General features: G+C 57.1%; 1 protein-coding gene across 3 annotated transcripts in view; it reads left to right on the forward strand.

Annotated features, from left to right (window-relative positions):
• Positions 1 to 14,817, forward strand: part of TBXA2R (thromboxane A2 receptor) — a 43,231-nt gene extending 28,414 nt beyond the window's left edge. For all 3 annotated transcript variants that reach the window (XM_073324340.2, XM_073324339.1, XM_073324338.1), the window contains 2 exons: positions 9,984 to 10,997; positions 13,795 to 14,817. In XM_073324340.2, coding sequence (XP_073180441.1) covers positions 10,191 to 10,997; positions 13,795 to 14,064 — 1,077 coding nt within the window. In that variant the 5' untranslated portion in view covers positions 9,984 to 10,190 and the 3' untranslated portion in view covers positions 14,065 to 14,817. The remainder of the gene's footprint in view (positions 1 to 9,983; positions 10,998 to 13,794) is intronic.
• Positions 14,818 to 16,007: the final 1,190 nt, after the last annotated feature.

Consider the following 16,007-nt stretch of genomic DNA (forward strand, 5'->3'; position numbering starts at 1 on the left):
ATTTATTTGAGCATGAGCTTTCGTGAGCTACAGCTCACTTCATCGGATGCATACCGTGGAAACTGCAGTAGACATTATATACACACAGAGAATATGAAACAATACCTCCTCCCACCCCACTGTCCTGCTGGTAATAGCTTATCTAAAGTGATCATCAGGTGGGCCATTTCCAGCACAAATCCAGGTTTTCTCACCCTCCACCCCCCTTGTGCTGGAAATGGCCCACCTGATGATCACTTTAGATAAGCTATTACCAGCAGGACAGTGGGGTGGGAGGAGGTATTGTTTCATATTCTCTGTGTGTATATAAAGTCTGCTGCAGTTTCCACGGTATGCATCCGATGAAGTGAGCTGTAGCTCACGAAAGCTCATGCTCAAATAAATTGGTTAGTCTCTAAGGTGCCACAAGTCCTCCTTTTCTTTCTGTTCAGGACAGTTCGCCCTGCGAGAGACACAAGGCCTGTTTCTGATCCGGCCGTCAGTGGACTTGCTCCCAGGTGTGTCAGCTCAGAACCCGGGAAGCTGGGCTTTGAGACGTCAGGGCAGGGTCATTGCTTCACAGGATCATCCCGGGGCTGATGCGCGGTGTTGGGGCCAAATCGCTGCTGCATTTGCAGCTGCAGCTGTGGGGAATTTGCAGCTTCGGTGGCTCTGAAATGTTTCATGGTTTCATGTCGAACCCGCCAGATTGTTTAGGATGGAAACGTTCCCCCCCCCATCTGAACAAATGGAAATGTTTTCATTATTTTATTCAAAAGCTTTTCATGTCAAAATTCCCTTTACTCGTTTGTAAATGCTCAACTTGTCAACAAAATGTTCTGTTGAGCCAAAAGGGGTTTAAAATGTTTTGCTTTGTTAAAAAATGTTGTTTTTGTTTTGACTCAAACAACTTTTGCCAATTTTTATGAAAAATCCCATTTGTCCAGCCCTCAGCCGCTGCCCAGCCTGCTGCCCATGGCTCCAGCGGTTTCTCCCCCTGACTTCTGGGGGGCTTGCAGCGTGTCGGCGTCCCAACACCTGCCTGGATTCAGCCCACTGCCTTTACTGGAAGGATTTATTACAACAGCACTAGGATTTATTTATCCTTCCTGATGGGGAAGGGGGGGCGGCGTAAATGGAAGCGGATGCTGCTCAATTTAAGGCAGATGCAGCTGAATATGGTCAAAAACCGGCTCCTCTCCCACCCCCACGGGGCCTGGTGTGTTGCAATCGCTGAGCCACGGAGGGTCACCAAGTGCAGGATGAGCTCAGGCTCAGGGCTGACACAGGGGCCCCTTTAAACAGGCAGGACAGTTGCACCTTGACAGCGTTTCCGTCCCCTTTGCCCCCAGCTGTTGATCTCCGGCTGGGCTGCGAGTGATGTGTCAGCAGAGCAGTGTGAGGACCCTTGTCAGGAAGTGGGGAGTTAGCTGCTTTAGGCCCAGGTGGAATGCCCCCTGCGGGGCACTTGGCTGAACCGGCCTCCTTCCATCTTCACTAGGCTGCCATGCAGCGTTGCTGTGCTCTGTTCCAGCCCAGAGGTGGCTGCATGGCTGGGGTGCACAAAGTGAATCCGGCAGGTGCAGACCGGTGTCAGAGGTGTGCACTGAGCAGGGTGATGCCAGTGCTGGGTAGGAAAACCTGGGTCAATGTGGCCTCTAAACACCACCAAGCATCTGGAAAATCTGACCCAGCGGCACGGCACAGAACACGGGTCCCTGGGCCAGTCCCCTTCACTGAGAAGCTGCTTCCAAAGATACAGAACCCAAGAGTGACTCATGTGCACAGCTGGTCTGACGGCCTCCCCAGGCGCCATTCTGCTCTCCCAGCCCCAGGCTAACACCTCTGGTTGCAGCAGGGTGAGTCCTGATTTACTGCAGACCCCGGGCCTCCAGGAGGAGTCGGCTAGTCCCACCACTGCAAACCACGGGAGAGCAGCGCGCCTGGAGCAAGCTCCATCTGCAGTAGGGGGGCTGGGCTGGGCTGGCTCGTGGCTGCATCCTCGAGCCGGCAGAATGGCACCAAGGTGCTGGGCAGGGTGCAGAGGCAGCTCCTCCACACGGCTCACACCCCAAGCTGGTGCATAACCAGGGCACTGCAATGGCTCCCTCAGCCCACTCCCCGGACCTTGTGCACTGGGGCCCGTGGAGCCATGTCACTGTTAGGTCCTGGCATTCTGCACGCGGCAGTTGCATCCTGCGCTCAGTGCAGGCTGCTGCAGAGGAGACGCCCACACTACGCTCTCCCCTGGCCGCTTTCCTGTTCTCCTCCCTCCTCCGCCTGCTCTCTCAATCCACAATGATAAGGTCGTTCAGCTGAGAAGCATTCTTGGCTCTTTGGTTATGAAATGAAAGGGCACGGGGAGCCAGAATATGATGCTCAGCCTCATTCGCAGAGGTCGGTCAGAAAGATTCATATATCCGGCAGAGCACGCTCCAGAACAGCGCTCTCCCCAGGACAGCTGCCTCCAATGCCAGCCCAGCCTGCCGCTCCTGACAACTGGCTTTGAGAGACGTGGAGACGGCAGGGTGTCGGGACCGCGGGGCGCCGGAGGATGGTGAAGGGACACTGGGGTCTTATTGCCAGCCCGAATCTGGCTCTGTTCAAGGACAGATTTACAAGACTGGGGTCGAAACTGAAGCCTCACAACTGCAGATTAAAAATCCACTTAATGAAACTAATTGAAGAGGGGGGAGGTTCCTACCGATGTAACCCGAGGTTTGTCTACATGGGGAAATTGACGAGTATCGCTCCCTGTAATGAGATGCTGATTCCAGAAGTGGGTTAGGCTAAACCAGAAGAAGGGACTTGGACTGCAGAATGAGTGTGTCCACATGGGGAGCTATTCTGCATTTGCTCTAGCGGTTTAAATTCTAACCCTACCTTAATGCAGATTAATTTCCCTGGGTTCCTGAATCAGATTTTAAAATGGAGAGAAATTCCGGGAGCCAGCAAAGATTTCTGGCCAGTGAGTTTCTCTCCATCTTCTTGTCCAGCCCTTTAGCCTGGATTCATCTCCTGGCTCTCCTGATGACTGCAAGGTCTTGGGCAAGTCAGTGCCCTGCTCTCTGCCTCAGTTTCCCCATCAGTCCTGACACTCGACTTCCTCGGTCACGGGGCTTTGCCAGTGGATGTTCATAAAGAGTTTTAAAGGCCTTGTGCAAGTGCAGGCCGCACTCTCCAGCATGTTAACTGGTCCGACCCTCCGGGGCCAGTCCTGGACCAAGCCAGGCGAGTCGGTGTTGGATGCCCATGGAGAGCCCAGGCTGCTGGCTGCTCCAGTGCTGCAGCAGGGCTCCCTGAGCCTCCCAGTGTGGTCAGCCTCTGAAAGGTGATCCCAGCAGGGCAGAGGAGTGAAGCATCTGGCCTCCTCCAGCCAAGAGCCCCTGAGGGAAGCCGTGTCACAGGCCATGGGGCTCGGGAACCAGAGCAGGGCAACGAGCTGCACGGCTGCCGTGAGTAGGACTCCAGGCGGGGACCTGGGTTCGCTTCCCCTCCCTGGCTGGGCCTGACCTAGTGCAATCGCAGGAAGCTGGGCTTGGCCTGAGCAGCACCCAGCACGACTGCTCTGGGCTGGGGCTCTGGAGCTAGTGCCCCCATGGACGGATCCCACCCCAGAGCCCTGCTGCTCTCTAGTGCCCAGCACTACGTTGTGTAAGTCGCGCCCCAGCTGCCCAGCACAGGCCAGAGCTCGAGGAGCAGCTCCATCCCGGCAGGCCCTGTGCGCGCATGGGAGGGGTCCAGCCCCTGCAGACGGAAGGGCTCTGCCCAGACAGGCAGGCGGCCAAGTGTGATGCTTACCATGTCCTTGAGCCAAACCCCAAGGGCTAGATTGGACCCATGCTGGGGGTCGGGGAGGGGACTGCCTAGGGGGGCAAAACTGTGGCCCCTTCTCGGCTTGTGGGATTTCGAATGGACTCTAACCCAGCAGCAGCAGGTCACTGGCTGAGGATCCAGCCACGCCTCTCCGGGAGTCATCACTGCCTGGGGAAGGAGAGGGTTAAACAGGAGCAAGGACCCTCCGGATCGGGCACCAGTTTTCAAAACCAACCCTAATATCCCGTCTTTGCAGTTGTCTCCTGCTTACAGCCACCGCTCCAGTGCTGGGCAGGGAGGGGCTGCGGCCACACCCCTCTTCTCTAGCCCATGGCCCCTGCGCGAGGCCCTGCTGCACCCACTGCCCCCGGCAGTACCCACAGGCCAGACCCCCCAGCGCTGGGAGCCGTGCCAAGGGCTACAGCCTGATGCAGACTCGCAACCCCAATTGCTCTGGCTGACACCCCTCACTGTGGTGTCTGGGTGCTAGACAGCCCCCCATGCATTTGAATCCTGAGTAGACGATACAGCCTGACAAAGCTGTCTCTGATCTGAGCACCAGTCGGGCTCCTAGCTTTGCCAGGCTTCAGGCACAAATGGCTGAGCTCGGCATGGCCCCTGCTTAGCCCAAGCCCATCCGTCTGAGGCTTGGTCAGAGCGCTCTGGGAACTCGGGCCTGACGCGATGTTCCTGGGGCTCAGGGAGGCCCATGGTGCAGTTTGGTGTGGCCATGGCGTTTGATTAATCGACCGGTTCCTGGCAGGTGAGCTGACCTGCTCCTAACAGACTCTAAAATCCCACCCCCAAATAGATCCCCCTGGAGAATTGGACGTCCCACACTGACACCCTCCGCCCCAGGCCCCCTCAGCCACACCCCTCCGCTTGCATCTGTCCCGGCTTTGGCCCTTCTGGCTACTCCCTATCGCCCCTTTCAGGGACAAATGGAAAGAAACAGCTTGCGAGCATCCCGGGACGGGCGCAAGAGCTTGGCCAGAATCTAGGCGTCCGTCACAGCGAGCGGCCTGGATTATTTACGGGCTATTTGACAGCAGATGAGCTGAAAACAAGTTTCTTTAAACAATGCACCAATGGGGATTAGTGCAATTGTGTAAACATCCCCAAATGACTTTCCTTCAGGGAACGTGTTGCATGCGCAGAGAGCGGGCTGCTAATGCAAACCAGCTGCTCAGCCTCTCCCAGAGAATCGCCATCTTCCCAGGAATGAGCACATGGTGCCGGGTCGGTTCCCCAGCCCCACCCGGCCCGTCAGCGCAGGGCCTCTCTCTGGATCCCCTTCTCCAGGAGCCTGCCCAAGAGGGCCAATTGGCAGCAGGTTCCATGACGATGAGACAAAGGGACTAGACTGAGACATCCTCCCCCAGATTCATCCCACATGGGCCCCCGAGCGGCCTATTGGTGCAGGATTGGAACCAGCAACCTAGAGGGAAAAGATGCCGTGTGCCTGTATTTATGGTCAATGCCCCGAGCAAGCCAGGTCCCCCTTTACAATGTTTTTTCCTGAAAAGCACAGATGCTCAGAACTCGCTCATTCCAGCTGTAGCTCCCAGGGGTCTGTTACCGCTTTCTGATCCGACTGGCTAGCCAATCGTCAGGGTCCTTTAGGAGGGGAAATAGATGATGAAGGCAGGTGCTTCTTTTGTGCAATCCTGTTTATTTGCAAGAGGATGTAAAGTCCTGTTTCCCTGCACACTGCAGGAATCATAGAATATCAGGGTTGGAAGGGACCTCAGGAGGTCATCTAGTCCAACCCCTGCTCAAAGCAGGACCAATCCCCAACAAAATCATCCCAGCCAGGGCTTTGTCAAGCCTGACCTTAAAAACTTCTAAGGAAGGAGATTCCACCACCTCCCTAGGTAACGCATTCCAGTGTTTCACCACCCTCCTAGTGAAAAAGTTTTTCCTAATATCCAACCTAAACCTCCCCCACTGCAACTTGAGACCTTACTCCTCGTTCTGTCATCTGCTACCATTGAGGACAGTCTAGATCCATCCTCTTTGGAACCCCCTTTCAGGTAGTTGAAAGCAGCTATCAAATCCCCCCTCATTCTTCTCTTCCGTAGACTAAACATCCCCAGTTCCCTCAGCCTTTCCTCATAAGTCATGTCTTCCAGTCCCCTAATCATTTTTGTTGCCCTCCGCTGGACGTTTTCCAATTTTTCCACATCCTTCTTGCAGTGTGGGGCCCAAAACTGGACACAGTACTCCAGATGAGGCCTCACCAATGTCGAATAGAGGGGAACAATCACGTCCCTCGATCTGCTGGCAATGCCCCTACTTATACAGCCCAAAATGCCATTGGCCTTCTTGGCAACAAGGGCACACTGCTGACTCCTATTCAGCTTCTCGTCCACTGTAACCCCTAGGTCCTTTTCTGCAGAACTGCTGCCGAGCCATTCGGTCCCTAGTCTGTAGAGGTGCATTGGATTGCTCCATCCTAAGTGCAGGACTCTGCATTTGTCCTTGTTGAACCGCATCAGATTTCTTTTGGCCCAATCCTCTAATTTGTCTAGGTCCCTCTGTATCCTATCCCTGCCCTCCAGCGTATCTACCTCTCCTCCCAGTTTAGTGTCATCTGCAAACTTGCTGAGGGTACAATCCACACCATCCTCCAGATCATTTATGAAGATATTGAACAAAACCGGCCCCAGGACCGACTCCTGGGGCACTCCACTTGATACCGGCTGCCAACTAGACATGGAGCCATTGATCACTGCCCGTTGAGCCCGACAATCTAGCCAGCTTTCTATCCACCTTATAGTCCATTCATCCAGCCCATACTTCTTTAACTTGCTGGCAAGAATACTGTGGGAGACCGTGTCAAAAGCTTTGCTAAAGTCAAGGAACAACACGTCCATGGCTTTCCCCTCATCCACAGAGCCAGTTATCTCGTTATAGAAGGCAATTAGATTAGTCAGGCATGACTTGCCCTTGGTGAATCCATGCTGACTGTTCCTGATCACTTTCCTCTCCTCTAAGTGCTTCAGAATTGATTCCTTGAGGACCTGCTCCATGATTTTTCCAGGGACTGAGGTGAGGCTGACTGGCCTGTAGTTCCCCAGATCCTCCTTCTTCCCTTTTTTAAAGATGGGCACTACATTAGCCTTTTTCCAGTCGTCCGGGACTTCCCCCTGATCACCATGAGTTTTCAAAGATAATGGCCAATGGCTCTGCAATCACATCAGCCAACTCCTTTAGCACGCTCAGATGCAGTGCATCCGGCCCCATGGACTTGTGCTCGTCCAGCTTTTCTAAATAGTCCCGAACCACTTCTTTCTCCACAGAGGGCTGGTCACCTCCTCCCCATGCTGTGCTGCCTAGTGCAGTAGTCTGGGAGCTGACCTTGTTCGTGAAGACAGAGGCAAAAAAGGCATTGAGTACATTAGCTGTTTTCATATCCTCTGTCACTAGGTTGCCTCCTTCATTCAGTAAGGGGCCCACACTTTCCTTGACTTTCTTCTTGTTGCTAACATACCTGAAGAAACCCTTCTTGTTACTCTTAACATCTCTTGCTAGCTGCAACTCCAGGTGTGATTTGGCCTTCCTGATTTCACTCCTGCATGCCCGAGCAATATTTTTATACTCTTCCCTGGTCATTTGTCCAATCTTCCACTTCTTGTAAGCTTCTTTTTTGTGTTTAAGATCAGCAAGGATTTCACTGTGAAGCCAAGCTGGTCGCCTGCCATATTTACTATTCTTTCTACATATCGGGATGGTTTGTCCCTGTAACCTCAATAAGGATTCTTTAAAATACAGCCGGCTCTCCTGGACTCCTTTCCCCCTCATGTTATTCTCCCAGGGGATCCTACCCATCAGTTCCCTGAGGGAGTCAAAGTCTGCTTTTCTGAAGTCCAGGGTCCTATTCTGCTGCTCTCCTTTCTTCCCTGTGTCAGGATCCTGAACTTGACCATCTCAATCAAACAGCAATAGACCATTTCTTTGGTCACAGTTCCAAGCCCCTCTTAGCCAGCACTCTGCCCAAAAGATCCCTCTTGGCTTTTTGCCTGGGGCTTTTTGCTCCTCCGTGTGTTTCTGCTGCTTCTCTCTTGCACACAGCTGCAACTTAATCAGTCCCCCACTCTTGTGTTTTGTTATCTGACCCCTGGGAAGCCCCTGGTGCATCTCCTACTCTAGCATTCCCTGTGCTGTGTTTTGGGTTGTTGCTCTGATTGTTTCATAAAGGAGCTTAATTGTTTCCTACCTTTCTCCTGAACGAAGGCAGCTGTTATGCCCACCAGTTTCAAGGAGTCTGCACCCAGCTACCAGCATAAGAGGCCTTTACAATGGCAGCCCAATACCATCTCCGCTGCACAGCGAGGAAGTGACTGGAGCCAGGCCATACAAGTGAACCCAGTCCCAGGCTGTGTTCAGCTGTTAGTACGGTAGCACCTACGAGCCAGCCGAGGATGGAGCCCCGTTGTGCCAGGCACGGCACGGGCAGAGAATAGCTAGAGCTGGCCCTGGCATTGAAACAGACCCGACCGACCTGCGGAGGGGGAAGGGGCGTAACAGGCAAGCAGAGCGATGGTTGCAAATGTCATGTTGTTAGTGCCAGGATTTTGGGGGTGGGGTCACTAGATGGGGAAGAAAGGAGGGATCAGGGCTGGGGGGAGGGAGGGAAGGCAAGGTGGGGAATCGGCGCCAGCAGCCAGTGAGCACAGGGAGAGAATAGCCTGTTGAAGCCGCTGGGTGGATGGCATCACCTGTGTACGAGGTCCCTGCTGTAGAATTACTTCTAGGGCTGCTCTGGGGGACACCCCTCTGGGCTTGCTTTCTTCCCCAGCTCCCCTGGCTTGGGGCTCCTGGGGGGCCCCTGAGGGTGGGGAGAAAGACGATGCCTCCTTGCAGCTGGAGATGGTGGTACTCGTGCCGTTAGGCTCCAGGCCAAGGCTGCTGGCAATCAGCCATGGCAGCGAGTGCGTCTCGGAGCACTGGTCCGCAGTCCTCCCTGGAGTGAACCCAAACAGGAGCCATCTCCTGCGCTTCCAGCCCACTCCCCACCTTCCCCAGCACAACAGCCTCGCCCCTCCCGCGCCCTCAGGGCAGCGACTTGCCCCCGGCGCTAGGGCATCAAAGTACCAACGGGAACAGAGACAGGGGCTGCAGCTAAGGTTGCACAGAGAGTGAGTGCCAACACATGGAAGAGAACCCTATCTGGGTTAAGATTAAACTCGATGAGTTTATGGAGGAGAGGGTATGATGGGATAACATGATTTTGGTAATTAATTGATCTTTAAATATTCATGGTAAATAGGCCCAATGGCCTGTGACGGGATGTTAGATGGGGTGGGATCTGAGTTACTACAGAGAATTCTTTCCTGGGTATCTGGCTGGTGAATCTTGCCCATATGCTCAGGGTTTAGCTGATTGCCATATTTGGGGTCGGGAAGGAATTTTCCTCCAGGGCAGATTGGCAGAGGCCCTGGGGGTTTTTCGCCTTCCTCTGTAGCATGGGGCATAGGTCACTTGCTGGAGGATTCTCTGCTCCTTGAAGTCTTTAAACCACGATTTGAGGACTTCAATAGCTCAGACATTGGTGAGAGGTTTATTGCAGGAGTGGGTGGGTGAGATTCTATGGCCTGCGTTGTGCTGGGGGTCAGACTAGACGATCATAATGGTCCCTTCTGACCTTATGGGGGTTGGACTAGATGACCTTCTGGGGTCCCTTCCAACCCTGATATTCTATGATTCTTAGTATCTATGAATCTATTAATCTATAACCCAGGAGTCCTGACTGGCCCCTCTACCCAACCTCTCCGAGTTGACGCTGGGACCCATAGCATGGAGCTCTGTAATGCACTGGCTGAGTGAGGTGGGGACCCAGCTGGTGGCTGGTCCTGCTAGAGAATAAGAGCCTACTACTTCTGCCAGTGAAGGATCTGTTCCGTGAGCTCGAGTGGCAGAGGCTTGTGCTTTTGGTGCCAAAGATCCTGCTGCCAGCGCTTGCCTGGGGGGTTCCCGACACTTTTACCCGACATGGGGTATCGACCGAACGGTGCCCCGGGGACTGAGCCCCAGCCCTTGGCACCCAATGGCACAAGCTGGTGCTCTGGGAGCCACTGCATTAGGCCAGCAGGAGCCATGTAGGGAGGGCACCATGGGAGCGGTGCTGGGAGCTGATGGCCGGGTGAGCCAGGCGTGACACTGACTTGTCCCCTTTCTCCCCGAAGGGCTGGCGGAGCAACCTGGGCACCTCCTGCTGCTTCTCTGGCGAACGAGTGAGCCGGCAGGAGTGAGGCTGGTGCAGGGCAGTGCCCAGCCCCCAGGAGAAGGCCCCACCCGGCTGCGGCACAGTGAAGCCCAGCTAGAGTGAAGCCAGAGGCTGGGCTGTGGAGGTGCCGTGTGCGTTGGGGGAGCCGCCCTGCCCGTGGCCGGGGATGGAGGCCAATGGCAGCCTGGCCAGCGAGATGGGCTCGTGCTTCCGCAGCACCAACCTCAGCACCAACCTCAGCGAGAACGGCAGGAAGCTGATTGTCTCGCGCTGGTTCTCCACCGCCTTCGGCAGCATCGGCCTTGCCTCCAACCTCTTTGCCCTCTGTGTGCTGGTCAGCTCCTCCCGGAAGATGCACAGCCGCGCCCGCTCCTCCTTCCTCATCTTCCTCTGCGGCCTGGTGGTGACGGACTTCCTTGGCCTGCTGGTGACCGGGACCATCATCATCTCCTACCACTTCACCAAGTTCAACTGGATGGTGGTCGACCCTGCTTGCTACCTCTGCAACTTCCTGGGCCTCTCCATGGTCTTCTTCGGCCAGTGCCCGCTGCTGCTGGGAGCCACCATGGCCGGGGAGCGCTTCTTTGGCATCAACCGCCCCTTCTCCCGCTCCACCAGCATGTCCAAGCGCCGAGCCTGGTTCATGGTAGGCATGGTCTGGGCCTTCTCCTTCTCCCTGGGACTCCTGCCCATCCTGGGCCTGGGGGACTACACCCTGCAGTATCCCAACTCCTGGTGCTTCATCACTCTGCTGCATGATGTCAAGAATGTCACCTTCTGCCTGATCTTCGCCCTGCTGGGCATCCTGGCCGTAGGCCTCTCCTTCCTCTTCAACACGGTCAGCGTGGTGACGCTCTGCCGGGTCTACCATGACCGCGAGTCAGTGCAGAGGCGGCGGGACAGCGAGGTGGAGATGATGGTGCAGCTGGTGGGCATTATGATCATTGCCACCGTCTGCTGGTTACCCCTGCTGGTAAGGCCCCCCCCAGGGTTGGCTTCGCAACCGGGTCACAGATGCATTCACCTGCTGAACGCTGCCCAGCTGGCAGAGTCCCCAGCCCCTGCCACGCTGGATCCCCCAGCTGCTGGCTTTCCAGCCAGCATTCGCTGCCCCTGGGCCAGGACACAAAGGGATCAGCAGGGGCCTTTATGGCCTTATTTTAGCATTCCAGTCAATCCTGACCTGCAGCCCCCCATTAGCCCAGCCCTGGGCTCCCTCAGCTCTGCCGGTGCCCCTCACTCCTGACCTGCAGCCCCCTGCTAGCCAAGTCCCGAGTCTACCCGAGGGCAGCACTTCTCAGAGCCTGGGTCACACGCCTTGGGCTTGCGGGGCTGGTGCCCGCAGGCTAAAACCAGCCACCTCCATGTTCCCGCTGGGGCTGGAGCTAGGTTGTGAGTCCCTCCCCCTCCCCAGGTTTCAGAGCCGGGCGCCTGCCTGAGTCCAAATGGCTTGGTCCCGTGACAGGTGCCCGGCTGGTGCTGAGCCTCAGCGCCACGGGGGGGCGGGGGGAACGGGGGGGGATGCAGTGTGTGTGTGGGGGGGGTTGCAGTGTATGGGGGGGATTTTGCAGTTTGGACGAACCCTTCGAGCTTGGCTCTATACACTGTGCCCTGGGTGCCCCCCGAGCCGTCGGCACCCCTTAGCCCGGCCCGCTCTCACCAGGACGCCCAATGCCCCTCGCCCAGCCCCCCTGCGGCTTGGCCCCCCATCAGCCCTGAGCTGGGCTCTGCAGTACGGACAAGCAATAATCAGCATCAGGATCTGGCTGCTCCTGCTCTGGCCTGTCCCCCCATCCCAGCACAGCCACTACCTTGGCTTTAGCTCCCCTCTCCTCACTGGAACCCCCAAACTTCTGCCACACCTCCCCCCTGTCCTGTCTGACCCCCCCCCCCGGCCTTCCCGACCCCGTCCCCTGGCCTGCTGCCCCATCCCTGTCTGTCCAACAGCCGCTCCCTTATACCTCACTGACCCCCCCTTGACTATCCTACGTGATATGGACAAAGCTGAGCACCTGATGGTCCCTCCTGGGCTGTTCCCAACCCCTCCCTTGGCCCACAATGTGAGGATTCACCTCCCCTCCCCAACGCTTCACAGCCAGGCTGCAGCCTGCACCCCATTTCCAGGATCCCCCCAACTCCTCTGTGCCTGCCTCGGTTACAGCAATGCCCCCCCGCCCCGCTGCAGCTACAACTGCTAGACTCCCTTTCTGCCCCCCCAACACTGCTAGTCCCTGCATAGCCCCGTCAGGGTTCCTTCCCCACTCTGAACTCTAGGGTACAGATGTGGGGACCTGCATGAAAGGCCCCCTAAGCTTATTCTTACCAGCTTGGGTTAAAACTTTCCCAAGGCACAAACTTTGCCTTGTCCTTGAACCGTATGCAGCCACCACCGAGCCTTTTAAACAAAGACCAGGGGAAGAGACCACTTGGAGACGTCTTCCCCCAAAATATCCCCCTGAACCCCTACACCCCCTTTCCTAGGGAGCCTTGAGAATAATATCCTAACCAATTGGTTACAAAATCATCAAAGACCCAAACCCCTGGATCTTGGAACAATGGAAAAACCAGTCAGGTTCTTAAAAGAGGGGTTTTATTAAAAAAAAAAAAAAAAGGTAAAAATCCTCTCTGTAAAATCAGGAAGGAAAATACTTTACGGGGTATTCAGATTCAAAACACAGAGGATCCCCCTCTGGGCAAAATTTTAAAGTTACAGAAAACAGGAATAAACCTCCTTCTTAACACAGGGAAAATTCACATAAAACAAAAGATGAACTAACCCGCCTTGCCTGGCTTATCTAGACTGGTTGCAATATTGGAGACTTGGATTAGGATGGGTTGGAGAAGATGGATTCCTGTCTGGCCTCTCTCAGTCCCAAGAGAGAACAACCACATAAACAAAGAGCACAAACAAAAGCCTCCCCCAACCCAAGATTTGAAAGTATCTTGTTCCCGTATTGGTCCTTTGGGTCAGGTGCCAGCCAGGTTATCTGGGCTTCTTAACCCTTTACAGGTAACAGGATGTTGCCTCTGGCCAGGAGGGATTTTATAGCCCTGTGCACAGAAAGGTGGTGACCCTCCCCGTTATATTTATGACACCCCGTCCCCAGCCATGCCGGCCTCGAGATCCCCACAGCACAGTTCCACCCCCTCCATCAGCCCCCAGCCCCTGCCCACTTGCTGGTGCTTGATTTATAACTACCCAGCCTCCTTGGCCACTGTGCCCTGCCTGCCCCATCCAGTGAGGTGCCCCCCACATCCGGTGTGCTCTGACCCACTGCCCCACCCAGCGTGCCCTGCCTACCCCCATCTGACCCGCACCCTCCCCGCCAGGGTCTGTATACCCCATCTCCACCCCCTGCCATGCCCTGCCTATCATCCCCCCCCCCTTCCCCAGTGTGCCCTGCTTACCCCATCTCCCTCCCCCACAGTGTGCCCTGCCTGCCCTGTCTGGCTAGGTGCCCCTCCTACCCAGTGTGCTCTACCTACCCCATCTCCCCCCGCCATACCCTGCCTACCCCTATCGCCTACCCCACCTGGCTAGGCACCCCCCACCCCCATGTGCCTCAGCCCCTCAGGTGAGAAGGCATGGACAGACAGACAGACGCTGTGTGACCCCATGTGGGGGGATGGACAGATGGACAGGCGCTGTGTGGCCCCAGGCAGGTGGCAGGATGGCCAGGACATGGGCCATGACACAGCTTTGGTCCCAGAACCACTGAGCCCCCCAGCCCGCACCTGTTCCTACCCCTAACCTCTCCCCTCCCCCCCAGATATTTATCATCCAGACGGTCCTGCAGGAGCCCGCCCCCGGCTTGCTGCCCCGACACATCCCGCGGCAGACCGAGGAGATGCTGCTGATCTACCTGCGCATGGTCACCTGGAACCAGATCCTGGACCCCTGGGTCTACATCCTCTTCCGCAGGGCTGTGCTGAAGCGCATCTACCCCCGCCTCAAGACACGGCCCTCCATCGTCTCCCTCTACCCCACACTCAACGCCTCCCTGCGCTGCAAGCTCACTCAGGAGTCTGTGCTGCAGTAGCGGAGGGCACCTGGGCGGGCAGCGAGCAACGGGCCCAGAGTAGGCACTGCCAGGGCCACCTGCTCGGGGGGCACGAGGGGGGAGACAGGCCCCAGCCCTGGACTCAGGCTGCCCCAGGGACAGCAAGTTTGGGTTGGCACCTGAACCGATGTTGCCTCCAATCTCTGGACCCGGCTCGCCTGGCAGCAGGGAGCTGTGGGGCTGAGCTCCCTGCCTGGCCCCTGCCAGGAAGCATGAGGTTGGCTGCCTCAGCCGCGGGCTGGCAGAATGGGGATCTCAGCACCAGCTCCAAATGCCACGCCCCATCCTGGATGGTGCCCATGGTGCTCCTGGGGTGGGTGCTGAGAGCCCTGGGATGGAGATTCCCTCCCCCCGAATTCGACCTCCCTGACTCTTGGCTTTATAACTTGGGCAGAAAAGCTACTTTAAAAACCCACAGTCCTTGGAGTAGGAGCCGCCCCCCCTCCCCACCACGCACCCCAGCTGCATCCACCGCCAGTGTGTCCCCCCCAGACTGCAAGTGCACCCACTCGTGCGTCACTCACAGGCTCATCCCGGCTTCCCTCCCGGTGTCTGCCGACAAGCTGCACCCGGCGCCAGATGGGCCGGGGGTCACGGCTGGAATTTCCTGCCTGGGCCTTGGCTGAGCGTTGAACTCGGCCCCATGGACAACAGCCCCCGCTGCTGCTTGGTAGGGAGCCATTGTCCCTGCAGCCTGGGGAGGGGGCAGGAGAGGGCTGGGGGGTCCAGGAGGGAGACGGGGCTATCTAGAGGAGCAGGATAGGGATGGGGGCTGTCCAGACGCAGGAATAGGACAGGCTGGCTGAGGGATGGGGGCTGTTCAGGGGCAGGATGGCAGAAAAGGCACAGGCTGGGGGGGAGGGGGCTGTTGGGGGGGGGGGCACAGGACAGGGATGTGGCTGTCCAGGGGGAGGGGGCTGTTGGGGGGGCAGGAAGGGGACAGGCTGGCTGGGGGGGGCAGGACAGGGATGGGGCTGTCCAGGGGGAGAGGGCTGTTGGGGGGGGCAGGAAGGGGACAGGCTGGCAGGGGGAGGGGGCTGTTGGGGGGGCAGGAAGGGGACAGGCTGGCTGGGAGGCCATCAGTCCGCACGCTCATTCCAGCAATAAAAGTCTGGTTGGTTCCACTCTCGGTGCCGGGCTCTGCGGGGAGGGTGCGTGGCGAACTCCTGGGAGCTGGTTTTTAACATGGGCTGTCCAGGCTCCGGGCCCTGAGCGACTCTGGGGCCGACTAGAGCGCGGCCGGGCAGGCCCAGCCCTGGTGCGCCACATGGGGAAGAGACTTGAATTCACACTCCTTAAACCTTGTTGAGGTTGGCTTGCCAGCGTTAATGTGAGGGAGGGGAGAGCTCCCGGCCCCCCCAGCCCAGGCATTCTGTGGCCCTTCCCCCGCCCGACAGGATTTAACAAACCGGGGGCCTTGTGCTTTGGGGCCCGTTAGGTCGCTTGCCTTCCACATTTCCCACTGTTTCCCCCACAACCACCGGAGCCAGAAACTGACCTTGTTTGTTTGTTTTTAATGAACCCCCAGATTGTTCCACAATCCCGGGACTCCGGGAGCTGGGGCTCTGAGAAACTTATCACATATCACAAGTTGTGAGCTCACATGGTGACTCCTCCCCGCCCCAGGCTCTGTGGAGCCCAGGACCGGCTCTCTCCCCTCAGCGGCCGCTCCTCATCTCAACCCTCCCTGTGCCCCGAGAGATGGGCAGCGAGACCCAAGGGGCCCGGGGCCTCCAGAGCAAACGAGCGGAGAAATACAGAGGCTTTGAACTCTGGCTCTCTGCCCTGGTCACTGCCAGTGGGCACGGCTCCTCCATGCACCAGGGTAGGGCCTGGGCCTGCCCCCACCCCATGGGGAGTAGGCGAGGTGGCCAGTGCTGAGCAGCCTGCGGCCAGGGCAGCCCTTCACCCTCATGGCCTCC

Source organism: Lepidochelys kempii, chromosome 25 (genome assembly GCF_965140285.1).
Source record: "Lepidochelys kempii isolate rLepKem1 chromosome 25, rLepKem1.hap1, whole genome shotgun sequence".
In the NCBI taxonomy this organism is placed as follows: Eukaryota; Metazoa; Chordata; order Testudines; family Cheloniidae; genus Lepidochelys; species Lepidochelys kempii.